Here is an 18,237-nt window from a genome sequence, read left to right as displayed (position 1 = left end):
AGTTCTATCCACTGTACCACCTAGCTGCCCCTGGATCAACACTTATTAAACTTGCAATTAATTCTTTTGCTTTAATTTCTTCCCCCCATCCTTGTTCTAAAGCATGGTACTCAATGATATTCTTAGTGATTCTAAATAATGGTAAAATACTCTTTATTTACCCATCACAGTTCTGAAAAATTAAAGCATTTTGGATACGTTTATTTTTTAGACGTGTTTATGTTTATACTTATTCTCATACTGAGGCCACACTAATCTCTCTTAAGGATACTTTTTTTCTTTACATTTCTAGCACCTGATTCTGTAACTAGTAAGCACCAAAAAATTATTGAATTGAACTGAACATAAACAATTTTAAATCTTTATAAATGTACTATGTATAATTTACAAAGAGGCTGAAGGGCACTGCACAAGTTTCAGGAAAATCTTCTCAACACCAGGGCACACCTTTTTGCAAACAGGCACTTGGCAAGAGAACAATAACATATGTTTCTTATATTTTTTTTACCTGGCAGTCATCCACTTTTGTTCTCATTACTCCTTTCATGTATTCCTTGTCCATAGTAGGGGAGACACCAAAACTGTTCCCCATACATAAAATCTCTGTTCTTCCATCTGGATATGTCACTTCCACTGAACCATTTAGGATCACTGACCAGGAGTCCAGCTAAACACAGAAAAAGAAAAAATTACAAAGATGGTAAGAATGGTCATTTTCATTGATAGTCTCCCCCCCACCCCAATCCACCTCTAAAATTACAAACCCAGAAATCATCTCTAATACACCCCCCCAACTCCAAGAAAGTGGGAGGAGGGGAATGCAAACCCCAACAACCACACACTACGCAGTCATAAATAATACTTCTTCTCATTCTTTTAGAAAAACATTATATTTGTAAATAGCTAAAAGCTAGAATGTTTCTAATAGAAACAAAATTGGTTAAAACATAAAACACTAAAGGTAAGATAACTATAAATCTTGGTAATATGACCAAGTAAGAAAAATTCCAGTGAAGCCCCTTGAAATGGTAGAATGGAATACTGTCCTGGAGAAAGATGGGAGGCCAGGGCTTAATGGTGTCTACATTACTTAAAACTTAGGTGACAGATGGAGACATGGATAGCAAAGAGGTTAAAAAAAAAAAAAAGAAGAAGGGATTGGGAAGGAAATAAAGTTTTTAGCATTTGCTAGTTTTTAATGTTATTTTAATGATCAATTCTGAGATAATAACTCGTCCTCCATAATTTGAGGGAAGTTTTACTTACCTCTTCTCCATCATTTAACACTATGGTTCCTGCTCTTTCCACCACTGCAAATACCATCACAGCACAGAGTTCTCTTCTAACAGACATTGTCATGTTAGCAAAAGCAGGCAACTGATGCATAAATTCAAGAAGTTGTTCTGAAAAGCAAAAACATACCCTTGATTTTAAAATGACAAAATAACAGATTTCGTTATTGACTGTTTTTAACGAGAGTATTTTAGGGTTCTTTCCTTTTTCTATGATCCTGTCTTTGTGGAGATAAATGGCACGTCACACAAGCATAGATCAGACCTAAGAGTGGAAACAGACTTCAGAAGCTCTCCAGTCCAACCAGTAACTGAATAAGAAGTCCCTCTAAAAGATGCCCAACTGGCAGTCATTCTGTCTTTGCTTGAAGGCTTCCAGGGAGGGGGAGCACAACACCTCCCAACAGCTCCCATTACGAGATTTCTCTTTACATCAAACTGAAATTCCCCTCTTCACAACTGGTCCTAGTTCTGTCCTTTGAGTCCAAGTAGAAAAATGAGAATCCTTTTTCCACATGACAGTCCTTGACATACAAAGACACTGTCCATGTCCTCCTGCCTAAGAATCCCCCTTTTCTAGGTTAAACATTCTAATTTCTCCAATGCATACCCTTCACACCCTAACTGCTGTCCTGGAATGAATTCTGCCATTGTTCCTAAGTGGGGTGTGTTGAGCTACTCCTCTTCTTCCCTTCCCTGTAATTTTTCTGCACAAAAATGCCTCTTTCTGGGTACCACACCCCTTTGCTATTCTATAATTTTTAATTGCAAAGGACAGGGATACAGTTCTCAAACTTTCCAAAGGGTACACCAATATCTTGTCCCTCATATCATTTAGGTGTAGTTCTACCTGGTCTTGAAATGGAAAAACATTGACTTTTCAAGATGTCTTTCAAAAGTCTTATTCCTTAGATGGAATGTCCAACTTGTTTCCTTCTACTCTGTTCGATTCTATTGAACCTTTCACATGGAGTTATTTATTAAACACCCACTAAGTGTAGAATACTTTGCTAAGGCATTAGGGGAGTGATTCCAAATAAATCTCTCAACGTTCCTAAGTTTCAGTCTCATTGGTAAAATGGGGCTTACTTACTACCCACTTCAAAGAGTTACAGTTAGGATCAAATTAAAGGATTTAGAACTATAAACCTATGTAAATGTGAGTTCTTAGTATTCATTCAACCTAATTATAATATTCAAGCTTCTTTTGTAGCAACTAAATTATCCTGGATAAAGAAGAACACCAAGTATGACAGACAAGTAGCAGGGAGATTACTAAAGAAAGAAGAATTGGCAGGATTTTGATATACCATGCTTTAAAAAAAAAAAAAGTTTACAATGATGGGATCAGGAAACAAGGAATGAAGGATTAAAAAGTTAAATGAATGAATATTCATTTAAATTAATATCAAAAATTCAAAATATTTAGAAGATTCCTACTCTAAAATTGTTTTCTAAAATAGCCTGTATTTATCCTGCTCTACCCCCCCTCTTCCCCCATATACTCTATACTGTAGCCAACACAGACTAAGTACCACTCCTTACAGATCGCCCATTTTAATACGGGCTGCGAAGTGGCACAGTGGACAGACTACTGGGCCTGGAGACAGGAAGACTTGGCTCAACTCCTGCTTCAGATATATATACGCTATATGACCCCGGCAAGTCAGTTAGCTTCTCTCAGCCTCAGTTTTGTCATCTGTAAAGTGAAAGGGTTGGACTCAATGTCCTCTGAGGTCTCTTCCAGCTCTAAATCTGATTGATCCTATATTTCTTAGAGGATGGCAACATATTTCAAAGCTCTGTGATTTTGCTGACGTTGATACTACTTCTAGAAATGCAGATTGTAACCCTTTAGCTCTGTTCTTGAGAGTTGCTGCGCTCCAAAACTCATCCTCCTTAAGCCAACCTGCTAATGATACTCCTCAGAATTAAGTAGGGTAGTTCTCGTTAGACAGGAATACAGTTCTACCAGGTTCTATTTCAAACCTTTCCAGGTTGAGAAGACAAAGGAAGAAGTAGTTCAAAAGGAACGAATCAATGACTAGTCTCAATGTAGCCACATTTCATATCAAAGAAGACACAAATGATTAGAGAAAGGCTGAACGGTCAAACTCACATCACCAGGTGAAGGATTAAAAAAGTTCTTAACTGGGTTTTATTTGTGGAAAAATGGACTACAAAACATTTCCAAATCTCTTGTGGTTCTATTATGTTTTAGTTTTACGCTAAATGATGATCATTTAAATGATATTTACACATGTAAGTTTATATTGGCAAATTATTTAGTCTCGCCTTCTATGGGGCTTTAATTCACCATGGATAATGATGTAAGGAAATTAAAGTGAAAAATAAATAAGTAGCATAGTGTAGGAGGAAGAATTCTGAATTTGGGATCACGCATGGAGAGCTTCTAGAGACATCAGTGGACAATCTAGTCAACTTTCCTCCTGCTATTTTACAGTTGAGAAAACTGAGGCTCAGGGAATACATGCCCAAGGTCAGTAAATTATTTGTCAGATTAATTTTACCATTCTTCATCATGACACTAGACTGTTCATAGGTATATGCTTCTTTTCCTCCTATAACATCATTGGCTTATAACTTTTTTTTGTTCAAGTTAGAAAGGACATCATTTATCAAACTCCCCGCCCCCCCCTTTATCATTTTCCAAGATAGTCTATGTGTTTTCCTAGTTATAGGGAAAGATGCGGGCCCTAGAAACTACATATAGTTTTTAAGCTATTTAGCATTCTGGAGAATTTCAAGCTTGTGATCTGATACTAGAAAATTGGCTCTTGTCCACAGATCACCCAAAAAAGGATCGAATGTGTCACCTATTATTATCTACCAACTCACACTTACATGTAATTTTGAAGTTTACATAGCACTTTGCTCACAACTACCCTATGAGGTAGAACAGCAGACCTACCACTTTTACTTCAGAAGAACAATCTGGTTCAGTGGAATGAGCTTGGGAGTCAGAAAACCTGAATTCAAATCCTGCTGGGATGTTTACTGCCTGGGTGACCTTGGGCATGTATTCCCTGGGCCTCTGTGACTTGAGAGCAAGAACCCCCAAAGAGTGGTGAAGAAACTGCACAGGGAACCTTCTCTGATTGTGGTTAGGATTCAGGATTCTTGTGTCTCTGGGGCCTCGCTCCTCTATTTACCAATGCTAAGACCTTGAGCAAATCATTTGACCATTCTGAGCCAAAGAATATCCTGACTTCTCAAAGGAGGGATAATAATTCTTATACCACAGAGTATTTCTTTTTCCTAATGGAAGCACTTTGTAAAACACTGAACACTACGTAAATACCAGCTATTGATGGATGGATATGTGTGTGTGACAGACAGATAGACACAGCAGAGACAGAAAACGGAAGACAGACAGATTACACTGGATTTGTTTTCAGTGAAATACTGAAGGCTGTATATCAGAAACTTAAAACAGGTAATAAAAGTAACCCTAATTCAATAATTTTGGGTAACTTTCCCCTTCATGACTGCCATTAGGAGGTCTGAAAATTGGGCAATGGTTAAATAATTTAAACTCTTCTCTGACTCCTTTCCTCATGCCAACTTACCAATATCATCATCCGTCCTGTCAATGGGGTCTTTCTCCAAACAATCTCTAACAATATCCCTGCTCATCAAAGGATCTGAGGCCCTCTCGATGTCCTCTTCATCATCATCATCTTCTGAATCCACTGCAGTTTCTGGCAGCCCACTCAAGTCCATATCACCAGCCTCACTTTCTGTGGCCTGAAAGGACGGAATGATATTCATTTAGAACAAGACAACCACTTAACCCCACAAAACCCACACATGATTAACTGGACCTTTGAAAAATTATCTTTCCTTCCTGTGTGAATGTTGATTTATCAGTTATTATGATATACCAGAAGGTCCCCATATAATATTGTATTAATTCTGCAAAAACCTAATATAAGAGAAAACCAATAAATACAGGGAGCAATTCACTCAATGGAGGCCATGTTTTGACTGCAATGATGTTACAACAGGATGTTTCAATGTTAGGGTTTAGTTTTAATGAGTTAATTATTATTATTATTATTATTATTATTATTATTATTATTAAACGGCATTTGTGAGAGGAGAGTAATGTGGGCCACGCTCAATTCCACAATTTTATTGTCCATGCTCATTTGGAGCCCTGCCTCTGAAGACCAGATGGTTATGTGACTTAACCTCTCAGTACTCCAGGCAACTATCTAAGAGTATAAATTGCAGAAAAGGTACTAATCTGAATTGGTAGAGGGAGTTTCCTCATCTGGGAATTTCCTATAGCAACGAAATCACAGGTATAGTCCCCAACCCTATCCCTTACTTGTTCAGAGCTGGATTTATAAAGCAAAAATTATTGGCTATATTTTCTCTTAATTAATTGATCAAAAATACAGATTATAGGTTTGCAAATATAAAGCTAGAAAGCCCTTTAGATATCATCTAATCCAAACCAATCATTTTACAATCAATACTCAGAGATTAAAATGGGTGGCTCAATATCATACAGGGAGAGCCAGAATTTGAACACAAGCCCTTTGACTCCAAATCCAGCTCTATTTCCATGGTAATGATGCAGTAACAAAAACATTGGATTTAAGAGTCAGAATACCTGGGTTCAAGTTCAATCTCTGCCATTTATTAGCTGTGAGATCATGGGTAAGGAGAGAAAGACAAAGAGATGAGAGATGAGAGATGTGAGAGAGAGAGAGAAAGAGAGAGAGAGAAGGAGAGGAGAGAGTGCTAAAACCTTAGGATGATAGATTCAGCAGGGTATCCTAAAAATCTTAATGCAGCTTTAAGCTAAATTTTTGGGGGGGGTGGGGTGGGGAGGACCTCTCAGTATATAGCTTACTCCTCCACACACGTGTGTATGTGTATTTATGTGTGCATATATGTGTAATAATGTATATGTATGTATGTATGTATTTACATATAAATACACTATATATAGAACACATACATATATGTAGGCATTTATTGACACAGTAATAAAGACCACACCTATGCAATACTTCCTATACATTATCTCAGCAGAACCTGAAAACTATCTGAAGGTAGGTGATGGAAATACTAATATTCCAATTATTGATGAGGAAATGGAGTCTTTCAGGGAGACACACTGACTTGCCCATGACCCCAGCATTAACAAGTATCTGCAAAGTATTACTACCAATTCCTTAACTTTGGGCAATCCAACAAGGCAAAATAAGGAGGTTTCCCAAAGAAATTAAGATGTTGGAGTCATTCTTAAAAGGGGAACTTCAAGATGATGAAAAGAAATGTAGAAAGGTACAAAGAATCAAAATAGAAATAACTATTGGCTTTAGAGTTTAAAATTTTAAAATATAACTTAATACATTTATGTTTATGTATATGTATATCCCTATTTCAGTAATTTACTTTTCAAATCAAATATTTAATAAACTCACTGCCCCATTTCCCTCTCAGCTTTAAGTGATTTTTTTTCCCAAGGCTTGGGTTCATATGAAAGAAGCTTTCAATCATTATATGAAAGAAATATAATCAGCTACAAATACTGTCAAGACAATGACTTTCCAATCACATTATCTAAGTAGGATTTCTGTTCCAAAACCATATGTGCAGTAGGCAGAGTCAAAAGTGAGAGAAGAAAGCTAAAAAACTTAGGCCTATCTTATCCCTTTGTGTAAACAAGAGACTTAATAGAAAATTCTAGATAACTCAATTCTAGAGGGCTTGAAGGCGAGGACAAGGAGTTATGCAGATTTAACTGGGAAGCCCTTAAAACATGCAGTCAGATTTTAAAATCCAGGGAATATCATGAGTTACTATCAGGCACAGGTGATCTGCCAAAGTGATGGCCAAAGTAACTGAGATCAGCATTGGCTGTTATTACCATGGGCTGTTCTGAAGCCAGTATAGGCAATAACCAATCATAACCAGTTACTTTTTTGCAAGTTTATTTGAACACTGAGATTTTTGACTCTTCAGTCAAATTTCCAAACATATGTGGTAGAAAGAATATTGGACCTCTTTCAGGGAACTTGAGTTTTTCCTCTTCTACTTATTAACTGTGTGACCTTGTTCATCCATAGAATGTCTCTGTGACCTTGAGCAAGTCAATTAACTTGTCTGGGATTTAGTTTGCTCATCTTTAAATGAAGAAGGTTGAATTAGATCTTTAAAGTTTCTCTCCACTCTAAATCTAGGTTCTGACCTTACATATTACACGTAATCTTTAATATGAAATCAAGTGAGAAGGCGGTCATATCTCAGTAGAACGTCCACTGACTTGAGCATCGAGCTCAAAGAGGACTCAAAATTAGCAGGTAAAGAATTAATATTGTTCAATTACAGGATAGGAATGTTCAAAAGGTCTTGACATGCTTATTATTATTAATTGTGACACTGTATGAAGGCTGGACTTTTCCCTAAATTACTAAGGTAACCGTGTAACACAAGGCTGGAAAGTATGTTACCTAAAAAAATATGTGCTAATTACATCAATTATATGTCACATTTTGGTCCCTATCTTATTTTCACCTCTCATCATTTTTTTAAATTATGATGAAGGGTTTCTAAAAGTGAAAGTTCTCTCCCCCAAACCTAGATAGAAAAAAAAAAGTTCTGATTAGAAATATTTAGCACTTGCTTTTAAAATATTTTAAATATGATCAAATATTCAAAGATAATGAAAAACAAACAAAAAATACTGCTATTACACTTTTCTTGCCATCTGCAGAAGTAATTTTCATTTCTAGGAAATTCAATGTGAAGTTGTCAGAGCCATAATATTTCAAGCAACTACATACTCAACTACTTGAAACTAGAAGTCATAGAATTACAGAATTTTTAGAATTGAAAAAGTCTATCTAGTCTAAGCCATAAATGAAAAGAACCCCCACTCTAATATACCTGAAAAGTAGACATTTAGACACTGAAAATCTCTAAGGAGAAGAAATCTATCACCTGCACCTCTCAAAGCAGATCATTCCACTTTCTGAGCAACTCTAAATGTTAGAAAGTTTTCCTTTATGTGAAGCCTTAAATTTGCCTCTTTAACTCCTATCTGTTTTTAATTCTACCCCCGAGGGCCAAATAGAAAAAGTCTAATCCTATATTCTTGTGACAACTCTTCAAATAGATAACTGCAGCAATCTCGTCCCCTGAATCTTTTTTCTTTCCAGCTAAACATTGACAATTATATAGACTACTATGTCACTAGTTAATTTAGTCATTCTGTATATCAAGAGCCAAGCACAGTCACTGCCTAGTAAGAGGCATTTAATAAAAATGTTTGTTGAATGTTGACATCTCTGGTCTCAGTTTTATAACTTAAACAAGGGAGGAAAATACAAGATCATGCAAAAGGTGCCTTCTAACACCAAAATCCTATGATTCTATGAGTATTTCTTATATTTTGTTATTAAAGTTGTTGTTTATAGATATATCTTATTCCTCAAAATAAACTCTTAAATTTTACCTCCGATTTGAAAATGCAAAAGCCAAAAAAGCTCCATGAATCAAAACCTTCCCCCTCCAAAAAAAAATCCCAACCTATCTCACATGATACCAAATGACTAACATTCATTTCTCCTCTGTATCCAATTGAAAAGACATTTTCAAAAGTATTTAGAGCTTCATGTTGGGAACAATAGTCCTTTTCAGTCAATGAAGTATTTCTGTTATCAATCAAAATGAGCTCTAAAATCATTTATGTGGTGAACAACTATTTTTTTTATTCAAAGGAATCTTAGCCTTACATCATCATCTAGAAAGAATGAAAACAGAGACTGCTATAAAGCAACCTACTCTCTATTTTCTGCTTTTTTTCCCCCCAAGTGAATCCTACTTCTGGAGGCTTTAATACATGTGTATCCGTCAGCTCCGTGAATTTCTGTCCTAACTGAATCTGCTCCATCCTTCCTCCCCTGGATATGATATTATCATCAGGGTCCTGCTGTAGGACCAGGTACAGGTGAGATAATAATACAACCAGGCATTTTTGATACTTTCAGAAGACAGCTTTACAGATAAATCTCCAAGTGATCCATGGTACCCGAAATTAGAAGCTTCAAGGGATTGTTATCAGCCAATTTAATATAGTCTCTCTCTACAGTTCCCTAGACAGGGTCTAGGAATACAGACATACAGCCTAACTCAAAAAAGTCATAGACTTTTCCCCTACTTTGTAGAACCTGCACAGACTGTATTTCTCTGTAATAAACTTCAAGAGCACAAGATCATCTCTACATGATGAGACAGCCAAAAAGAAATGCAGTGAAGGATAAGTACAGCTAATAATTAAATCACTGGTCTTCATGTCAGTCATAGTTTCTCCACAAAATCTGACTTGTATAAAACGGGTAAATTATAGTCTGATTATTTTTTTCCTCAGTATGTACTTGTTATTTCCCCATAATTCTAGGAGTGAAACCTATATCTAAATCAGTATCATATACAGTAGTCCAGTCAATAAGCATTTATTGAGCACCTACTATGTTCCAGGTACTATGCTAAGCACTGGGGATACAAAGAAAGGCAAAAAACAAACAAACAAACAAAAACCCCAAACTTCAACAAACCAAAAACTGGTTGCTGCTTTCAAAGATCCCAGTCTAATATGGGCAAGAATATTCAAACAACAATGTACAGACAAAATATAGACAGGATAAAATGGGAAAATTTTAGAGGGAAGGCACTAATATTAACATGGAGAAGGGAGTAAGACAGAATTATTTTATGTTTTCCTGATTAAGGACTAAGATATGTCTTGTAAACTTGGAATTCTGATCACCTATTTCCTTTTCTAACAAAAGTTTCCTAGATTTCACTAAATACAAAAACAAGAATAAAACAAGAGTAACAATCTTCCCTGAACATGGTTCAAAAATAACAAATGACCAACATGCTACAATGAGAGGGGGATATAGCTGTATCAGTCAACCAAAAAGGTTTACATTCCATATAACTTGGCTGGTCAGTCATTGAACTTCAAGGCCAAGAAGGAACCTTACAAACCATCTGATCCAACCCCATCATTTACAGGTGACAAAACAGCTGGTCAGAAATGAAATAACTTACCTAAGATAGCCGCAGATGCAGGACCAGAAGAACCCTGATGTCTTTCCACTATACCATAATCCCTCCCACACATACAGAATTTACAAGAGGCCATTCAGAGAATACGTGCTGACATAAGGCTTCTGAATTAATTATCTTCATCTCAGAACTTTTTCTGAAAACCACCTCTTGACCCTTCATATTTAATCACTGTGTCACTGTGATTTAGATTGCTCTATGGAAGCAAAGAAAACCTCACAGAAATGGTCTTATACAGCTATATCCCATGTTAGGAATATAAGATGCATTTAAAAAAAAAACCCACATCATATACATAATATTTAAAAGACATTCTAAAAATAGGCAAATGTGGGAGTGATTATTCATATTACAAAAGGATTCTTAATTTTTATAGGGTATTCCTTTACACGACAGGTTTCCCAGTGTATTTCAAACAGGATTTTCAGGAACACTTCTATTCTATAAAGTGAATTATACCCACATTTTATGCAACAATACCCTAACCCACCCCCATTTCCCACTTTTCAATGGCAACTCTGATTGTTCACCATATCAGGAAAAACACACAAGAGGGCATATTATGAAGCCGGAAGGTGTGCAATCTGTTGGCAGGATAAAGCAAAGATATCATGGGAAAAGGCTGAAACAATAGTCCCCACCTTGCCCACTTTGGAGAAAATTCTCACAGGCTCAGCTTCTCTTAATGTCAAATGACTTCTAGATTGAATAAATACCCATGCATTCATTGAGAAAGTTGCTACTCTATGTAAGAAGCCACAATAAAATGCCTTATACTTTTTCAAGCCTATAAAAGATGAAACTGTTTGAACATGCACCTTCTAGTCCATAAACAAAGAATACTCTTGCTGTGTTCTTTCTGGCTATCCTAAAAGAGTAGTAAATTTAGTTTGATCCATGTTTTAAGATTCCTCATTCTAGAAGACGCTTAAAAACAACCACCTTAAAAAATGTTCTTGTTAAAAGGGTCCCTAACTGTATTCTCTCCAGAGAAAAAGCTCATAAACTTCTTTAGGAATATAATTCCTTCACTAAATGAATTTATCTTTCTCATGCAACATCTGACACAAAGATTTAGTTTCTACATTAATATTTAAATAGAAATATTCTCAGAACAACACCAAAAGCATCTAAATATTCAGTTCCATGATTTTTTAAAAAAAAAGATCCATGAATCTATTTTTCTTATAAACAGCTGTTCTCCAAAAAACATACTATTACACTTGGCCATAATATAAACAAAATTTCAATAACAAATTAAGAAAATAGTAAATATTACAATGGTAGGCAGTGAAGGATTAGTTAATTTAACCAAGATACCAGTTGACTAAAAAGGAAATGTCTGAATACAGTTGTATTATCATTAAACACTCAGATAACATTTTCAATTCATTGAGAAAGTGTTCAGATAATTAATTGTTCCACACCATCACCAAGCAAAAAGCACTTGAGCTATAAATTTAATGTATGAATTTCAAAATTACTGAATCTGACAAAGAAGGAAATCAACCTGCTCCACCAAACCCAGAATGGAAACATTTCATTCCTTCATACTTGGAGTGACTTAAAGAGGCAAAATAATATCTCCTGCCTTCCCTTACAAAACCACTCTAAATCAGCACTGTGACCTCCAATTCCTTGACTGTTTTAATTCTCTCACGGGCCATCTCCCCTGTACTGACCCCTTGGTGAAGCAATTCAACTCTACACTGTCCTCCTCTCTTGTCTCCCCAGTCCCCTTCTGTGTGACTGATTAAGCCCTGCAAAGCCCCAGCCTTGCATCACTCCCACCATTTGCCACCTTCACTCCTACACACCCTGCTGCTGAACAAAAGTGGAGAAAATCATGCAACCGTTCCGATTGGGTCCACTATAAATTTGTCACACAACCTCAACTGGGTTCTCAATTGAGCTATGTAATATTACTATATCTCCCTTATTAACTCGCTATCCCACTCTCCATAGTAGCTTCCCCAAATCTTTTCATCTCTCCTCAAACCTGCCCTGGCTCCCCCTTTCCCTACTCTTTCAGTTGAGCACCTTGACTCATATTTTACAAAAATAAAAAAAAATTTGAGGCCATCACCGTGAGTTCCTTAGTTTCCCTCTTCCCCATCTGTTACTCAGATGCCTTCTACTGCTATCTCCTCCTTCACCCCTGTCTCACATGATGAGGTGGCCTTACTCCTTACCAAGGCTATCCTATTCCTCTACCTGTTCAAGTGATCCCATTCCATCCCATCTCCTCTAACAGACTGCCTCCTCTGTCATCCCAAGTTTTCCACATTTTCAATCTCTCACTCTCTACTGGCTCACATCCTACTGCCTAAAAACATATCCATGTATCCTCTATTCTGAAAAAAAACCTGATCCTTCCATCCCTACTATCATCCTATATTTCTTCTGCCCTTTGTAGTAAAACTCCTCAAAAGGAGAGTCTAATATAGATGCCTCCACTTTACCTGTTCAAGTGATCTCATCCTATCTCATCTCCTGCAACAGACTGCAACCTCTGCCATCCTCATCCCTGGTAAATATTGCCTAATATCTCTTCTGTCTTGAGAAGGCTTTCAACAATAGGTGCTTCTACTCTCTCTCTCCTCACTTTCTTAACTGGCTACTAACTACTAGTCTGGCTACTAACTTAATCATTCCACTAAAACTGCTTTCTCCAAAGTTACCAATGATCTCTCAGTTGCCAAATCCAATGGCCTTTTCTCAATCATCATTCTCCTTGACCTCTCTGAAATTTTTGACACTATTAATCACCCTCTCCTTGATATTTTCATCACTTGCTCTCCTGATTCTCTTCATCTCTATCTGGCCATTCCTTCTTTACCTCCTTCACTGGATCTGCCAGCAGATCAGATCTTCTAACTCTAAGTGTCCCTCAGGGTCCTGTTGTGGGTCCTCTTCTCTCCTCTCTCTGTACTACTTTTCTAGCTGATCTCATCAACTTCCATCAATTTAATTACGATCTTTAGGCCAATGATTATCCATTCTAACTATCCTGCCCCAAACTCTTGGCTGGCTTTCAATCTTGGATCTCCAACTGCCTTTCAGATAGCAGACATCTAGTAGATTTCTTAAATTTAATATTTCCACAATGGAATTCATTATCTTTTCCCCTAAACCCTTCTGCTCTCTGCCTTTACTATTAGTATAGATGGCAACACCAAATTCCCACTCCCTTAAGCTCTCAACCTGAGTCATCTCGGATTCCTCACTATCTCTCTTCCCCCTTATCTAATCTCTTGTCAAGATCTGTTAATCTTACCTTTGCAATATCTGTCAAATATGACCCCTTCTCTCTCCTCTAACACTGCTATCACTTTAGTGTAGACCCATATCATCTTATGCTCAGATTATTATAATAACCTACTTATGGATTGGCCTGCCTCTCCCCTCTCCAATCAACCCTCCATTCAGCCACCAATTTGATTTTCCTTTAGTCTGATTATGTCACAAACACACACACACACACACACACACACACACACACACACACCCCTCACTCAAAAAAATCTAGTGGCTCCCTGTTGCTTCCAGGATAAAAAACAAAATCCTCTCATGCTCAAAGCCCTACATAACTAGCCTCCTTCTATCTCTCCTGTCTCATTATATCTCACTCTCCAACATGTATTCTTTAATCCAGTGACACTGGTTTCCTGTCCGTCCCTTGAACAAAATACTTGATCTCTTGGATCCAGATACTGGCTATTCCCCATGCCTGCAACACTGGCTCTTCAACTTTGCCTCATGACTTCCCTGGCTTCCTTTAAGTCCCAACTCAAATTCTATCTTCTACAAGAAGCTTTTCATAACCCCATCTTACTTCTAGTGCCTTCTCTCCCTTAATTATTTCTATTATCTGATATATAACTTGATTATATATATTTGTTTGCATGTTGTCTCTCTCATTAGACTGTAAGCTCCTTGAGGGCAAAGACAATGGCCTTTCCTCTCTTTCTATACCCTTAGCATTTAGAACAGTGCCTGGCACATAGAACATGCTTAAAAAATGTTTGCTAATTGGTTGTTTGATTCACTGAAGGATATAAAATCTACACTCTTGATAATCATTTTACTTAACTAACCTGAATTCAGGTGCCACCTATGACACACATTAGCTGTCTGATCCCAGGCACGTAAGTCAAATAGGCACTAGACTATTAGCTGCAGAAAACAGAAAGTTTCTCCCTGACTCTCTACACCAATGAAATGACAACCCCTGTCCCTATCCCAATCTCTACTATTGTACTTCACATGGCATCCTGATGGCTACAAACATTTAACTTCTTTTTTCCTTCAAGGATATCCATGATGTTCTTTTTTCAGGCAATAGGGGTTAAGTGACTTGCCGAGGGTCATACAGCTAGCATATGTCTGAGGTTGCATTTGAACTCAGGTCCTCCTGACTCCAGGGCTGGTGCACTGTACCACCTAGCTGCCAGCACGGTGTTCTTTTCTAGCCTGATTTCTTCTGCATAAAGTTGTGGTTCAGCAATTTCCATAAGGACATGTAATGGCTTAAAATTTTTACATATTATGTTGAAGACGTCCATCCCAGGCAAGAGAAATATTATGGAAACAGTAGTAAAACAGTGTCATATAAAAGAAAACAAAAGCATTTAATCACCACTTAAAAAGAGTCCTTAATATTTAATCTTTTCATATTAACTACAAAAAAGGGAGAAAGATTCATTATTACATTTTTCTAAAAAGATGTTTCAAAATAAAATTTCTCATAGAATTTAATCTTTGTGCAATCAATGAATTAGTGTGCGTGGGTGTGTAAACATAAATATTACTCCATATTGGTTAAACAACAGTTAACTGTTAACAGTTAAAGGGCCCAGGTAGGGCCTGACTTTTGAATACATTAGTCTTGAAACCTCACCAATTGAGCAGAAAAGTTGTATGGAGATTCCATTCTGTTTCTACTACCCAGAACAACGAAGTAGTGGCATGTTCCTGTTATATCTGAGTAGCAAAGATGTCACAGCCATATTCCAGAGTTACCAACTATGCCAGTAAATCTATGGAACTATAGGAGAACACCCTTCCTCATCTCCTGAGCCCTTCACTTCATCCCCAAATCTCCAAGAGGGTAGAGTTTTCCTCCAAATATTTTAAAATTGATTACTGCTTGGAATTTATCCTTTGGTGATTTGTCTAATGCATTAGCTCACTTTATCACATGTGGATATGGCAAAATATTATCGTAATACTGAGCTTAAGTATAGGTAACATATGAAAGGTTTAGAGACCAAAGTATATGCCACTACCTTTCAATTAACATGTGCTATTACATAACCTTTACTTACTCATTCTTTTGTCCTAATGAGGGATGGGAGTTCAACGTACTAATAAGATAACAAAAATCTACATTGATCTTAAAGTTAAAGAACAATAAACACCTTAATGCATAATTACACCTTGTTTTTAGTAAAAGTAAACTTGATGATTCTATAAAGTTTGTAAATATTTCCATTTATGGCTAACAGTATAAAATGCATTTAATGATTAAATTGTTTAAAAGGTTGGTAAGAAAGCAACTCTGGCACACCCTTAAATTACTCAAAGGAAATCCAAAGTTAGCTTTTAAAAGTCAAAAATCTTTTGAAAAATTATCTGAAAAAAAATTTTTTTGAATCCAGCTCACTCTTGGAGAAATTGTATCCCTGCCCTGAATAGAATCTTAACCATTCAGTTACATTGAAACATTTTTTTCTAAAATAGAAACTATACACTATTAAAACTTGGTAATGATCTTAAAACAAGCCATAGCAAGAAGACCAAGTACATTTCCTTTCAACAAATCACAGTTCCTATGTGTTCAAACACCATGTTGTAAATTGAATTGTTATACGTGGAATTTAAGTTGAAAATTTTTCATACTAATATTTTTGAAGCATCTACAAGTTAGTAGTAATTAATGACGAAAGTGTGGAAATGCCAAGGAGCCAAAGAAAGGAGGAAACATGTCTGTATTTTATTCTCAGTGGTTACCACTGAGTAAATGTTTTTTTAACCACAACTATTAAAAGAGCATTTTGAAAAGCTATCAGAAAACACAAAAAACAAGTTTCTTTATGTTCTATTAAAGTAAACATTTTTCTTTTCTCTGTAACATTAGGACTTAAAACTTTTAAAAATTTTAAAATCATCAGAAAGTATTCAGAAATTCTCCCTTAAAAGCTGATGAGAAAAATCTCTAAGCCCTGGGAATAATGCAATAGTTGTGATATAATTCAATTCAACAAACACCTACTATGTGCTTACTATGTATAAGCTACTGTCCTAGGCACTGGGAATACCAAGCTGTTTTGTTTTTGTTTTTAAAAGCAGGTCCTTACCCTCATGGAACTTATGGCCTTAAAAGCCAAGAAGCCTTGAGACTGTATTTTATGGCATTTCAGGCAAATATTTACCAAGTGAAAATGAAATTCCAAGTACAACTTATATATTTCCTCTATTACAGAAAACAGAGTCAACTGTATGCTTGTTCTATAACAGTGTTTTAAATTTTCACTATTTTTCAAAACCAAATTATTTATAATGCAGTGACCCACAATGATTCCAGAAAGTTCATGATGAAACATGTCACCTATGTTCTAAGAGAAAGGTGATGGACTCAGAATGAAGAACAAGATGTATTGGTTTTTTGTTTTGTTTTATTTCCTCCTAGACATGGTCAAAGGAGGAATTTGTTTTGCTTGACTACATATTTTTTAAATGAGTTTTCTTTTTTTCCCTTTCTCAATGGGATTAGAGGGTGGGAAGGAGAGGAGCTGGATTTTTGTTGACTGGGAAAAAGTTTCTTAATCTGAAAAATCAAAGTGTTGGAATTCAGTGTTGTCAAACTCATAAAGGATCCCTATGCTCTGTAACATGACTTAGAAAACCACAAATTAACATTATTTATGCTGTATTATATTTTTATTTATTTATTAAAATATTTTCCAATTACATTTTAATCAGGTTCAGACTGTACTAGGGTTTGCTGCTACTGGTTGAGTTTGACACCTCTAGATTTTAATACAGACCTCCAATCCCCATGTAAGATGTTATACTTAATTAAAAAAGAACCTTTTTGGGGGTCAAACTCTTTGAACATTAATGCTATTTTACTCACTTAAATTGGATGGTTAACAACTGAACAAGGAAATATCAACATAATGTGCATCTATACACTTTTACATGTCCACACATTTAATTGCTTTTTTATGGTTTGTCTTTTTAGCACCCCAAAACTACGTACACCCAGAGAAATGAGATGGGAGGAAAATGATAAAGGAATCAACTTTCTTACCTGGTAGATATCAGAGAGGCTGCTGCTTCCAGAATCACTGGTGATGCTACATCCTGAATGACTGGAGGAAACGTGGGTCACCTGTGGGTGGAGACTGTCAGTAAGGTGCAGTTTTGTGAAATCTGCCGGAAGCTAAAGTGGGAGTAGGAAAAATAAGATTACAATTTGAATCATATTCTTCTAAACATTAATAAAAAAAATCATTTTACATATCACACAGTAAATTATCACATACATACACACACAAATTTATTGGAAAGATATTTGTGTATTAAAAAAGAAACTTAAAGGGCTGTTCATGTTTATACAATAGAGATGCATCTCCAAATTCAGTATGACTCAAACTCGTGTAAAAGAGATTTCCAATCCTAGCATATTTGATGGAATGATTGATAGCTTTCAATATTTATAAAATGTTTAGCAAATAACTGAAATCAGAGAGTTACAACTCAAATAGCATAATAGTAAGGAAGTTTCATAGCATTTGTTGAGGCTAACAAATCTGACTTTGCCACT

At 36.2% G+C, this 18,237-nt stretch overlaps 1 protein-coding gene across 6 annotated transcripts in view; it reads right to left on the bottom strand.

Annotated features, from left to right (window-relative positions):
• RAPGEF2 (Rap guanine nucleotide exchange factor 2) overlaps nucleotides 1-18,237 on the bottom strand; it is a 311,585-nt gene that overhangs the window by 40,328 nt on the left and 253,020 nt on the right. For all 6 annotated transcript variants that reach the window (XM_027866834.1, XM_027866836.1, XM_027866837.1 and 3 more), the window contains 4 exons: nucleotides 17,722-17,853; nucleotides 4,883-5,060; nucleotides 1,267-1,403; nucleotides 509-667 (listed from right to left, as the gene is read on the bottom strand). In XM_027866834.1, coding sequence (XP_027722635.1) covers nucleotides 509-667; nucleotides 1,267-1,403; nucleotides 4,883-5,060; nucleotides 17,722-17,853 — 606 coding nt within the window. The remainder of the gene's footprint in view (nucleotides 1-508; nucleotides 668-1,266; nucleotides 1,404-4,882; nucleotides 5,061-17,721; nucleotides 17,854-18,237) is intronic.

Source organism: Vombatus ursinus, unplaced genomic scaffold (assembly GCF_900497805.2).
Source record: "Vombatus ursinus unplaced genomic scaffold, bare-nosed wombat genome assembly UNPS02014784.1, whole genome shotgun sequence".
NCBI classification, from domain to species: Eukaryota; Metazoa; Chordata; class Mammalia; order Diprotodontia; family Vombatidae; genus Vombatus; species Vombatus ursinus.
This window is presented reverse-complemented; position numbering and strand designations above follow the sequence as displayed.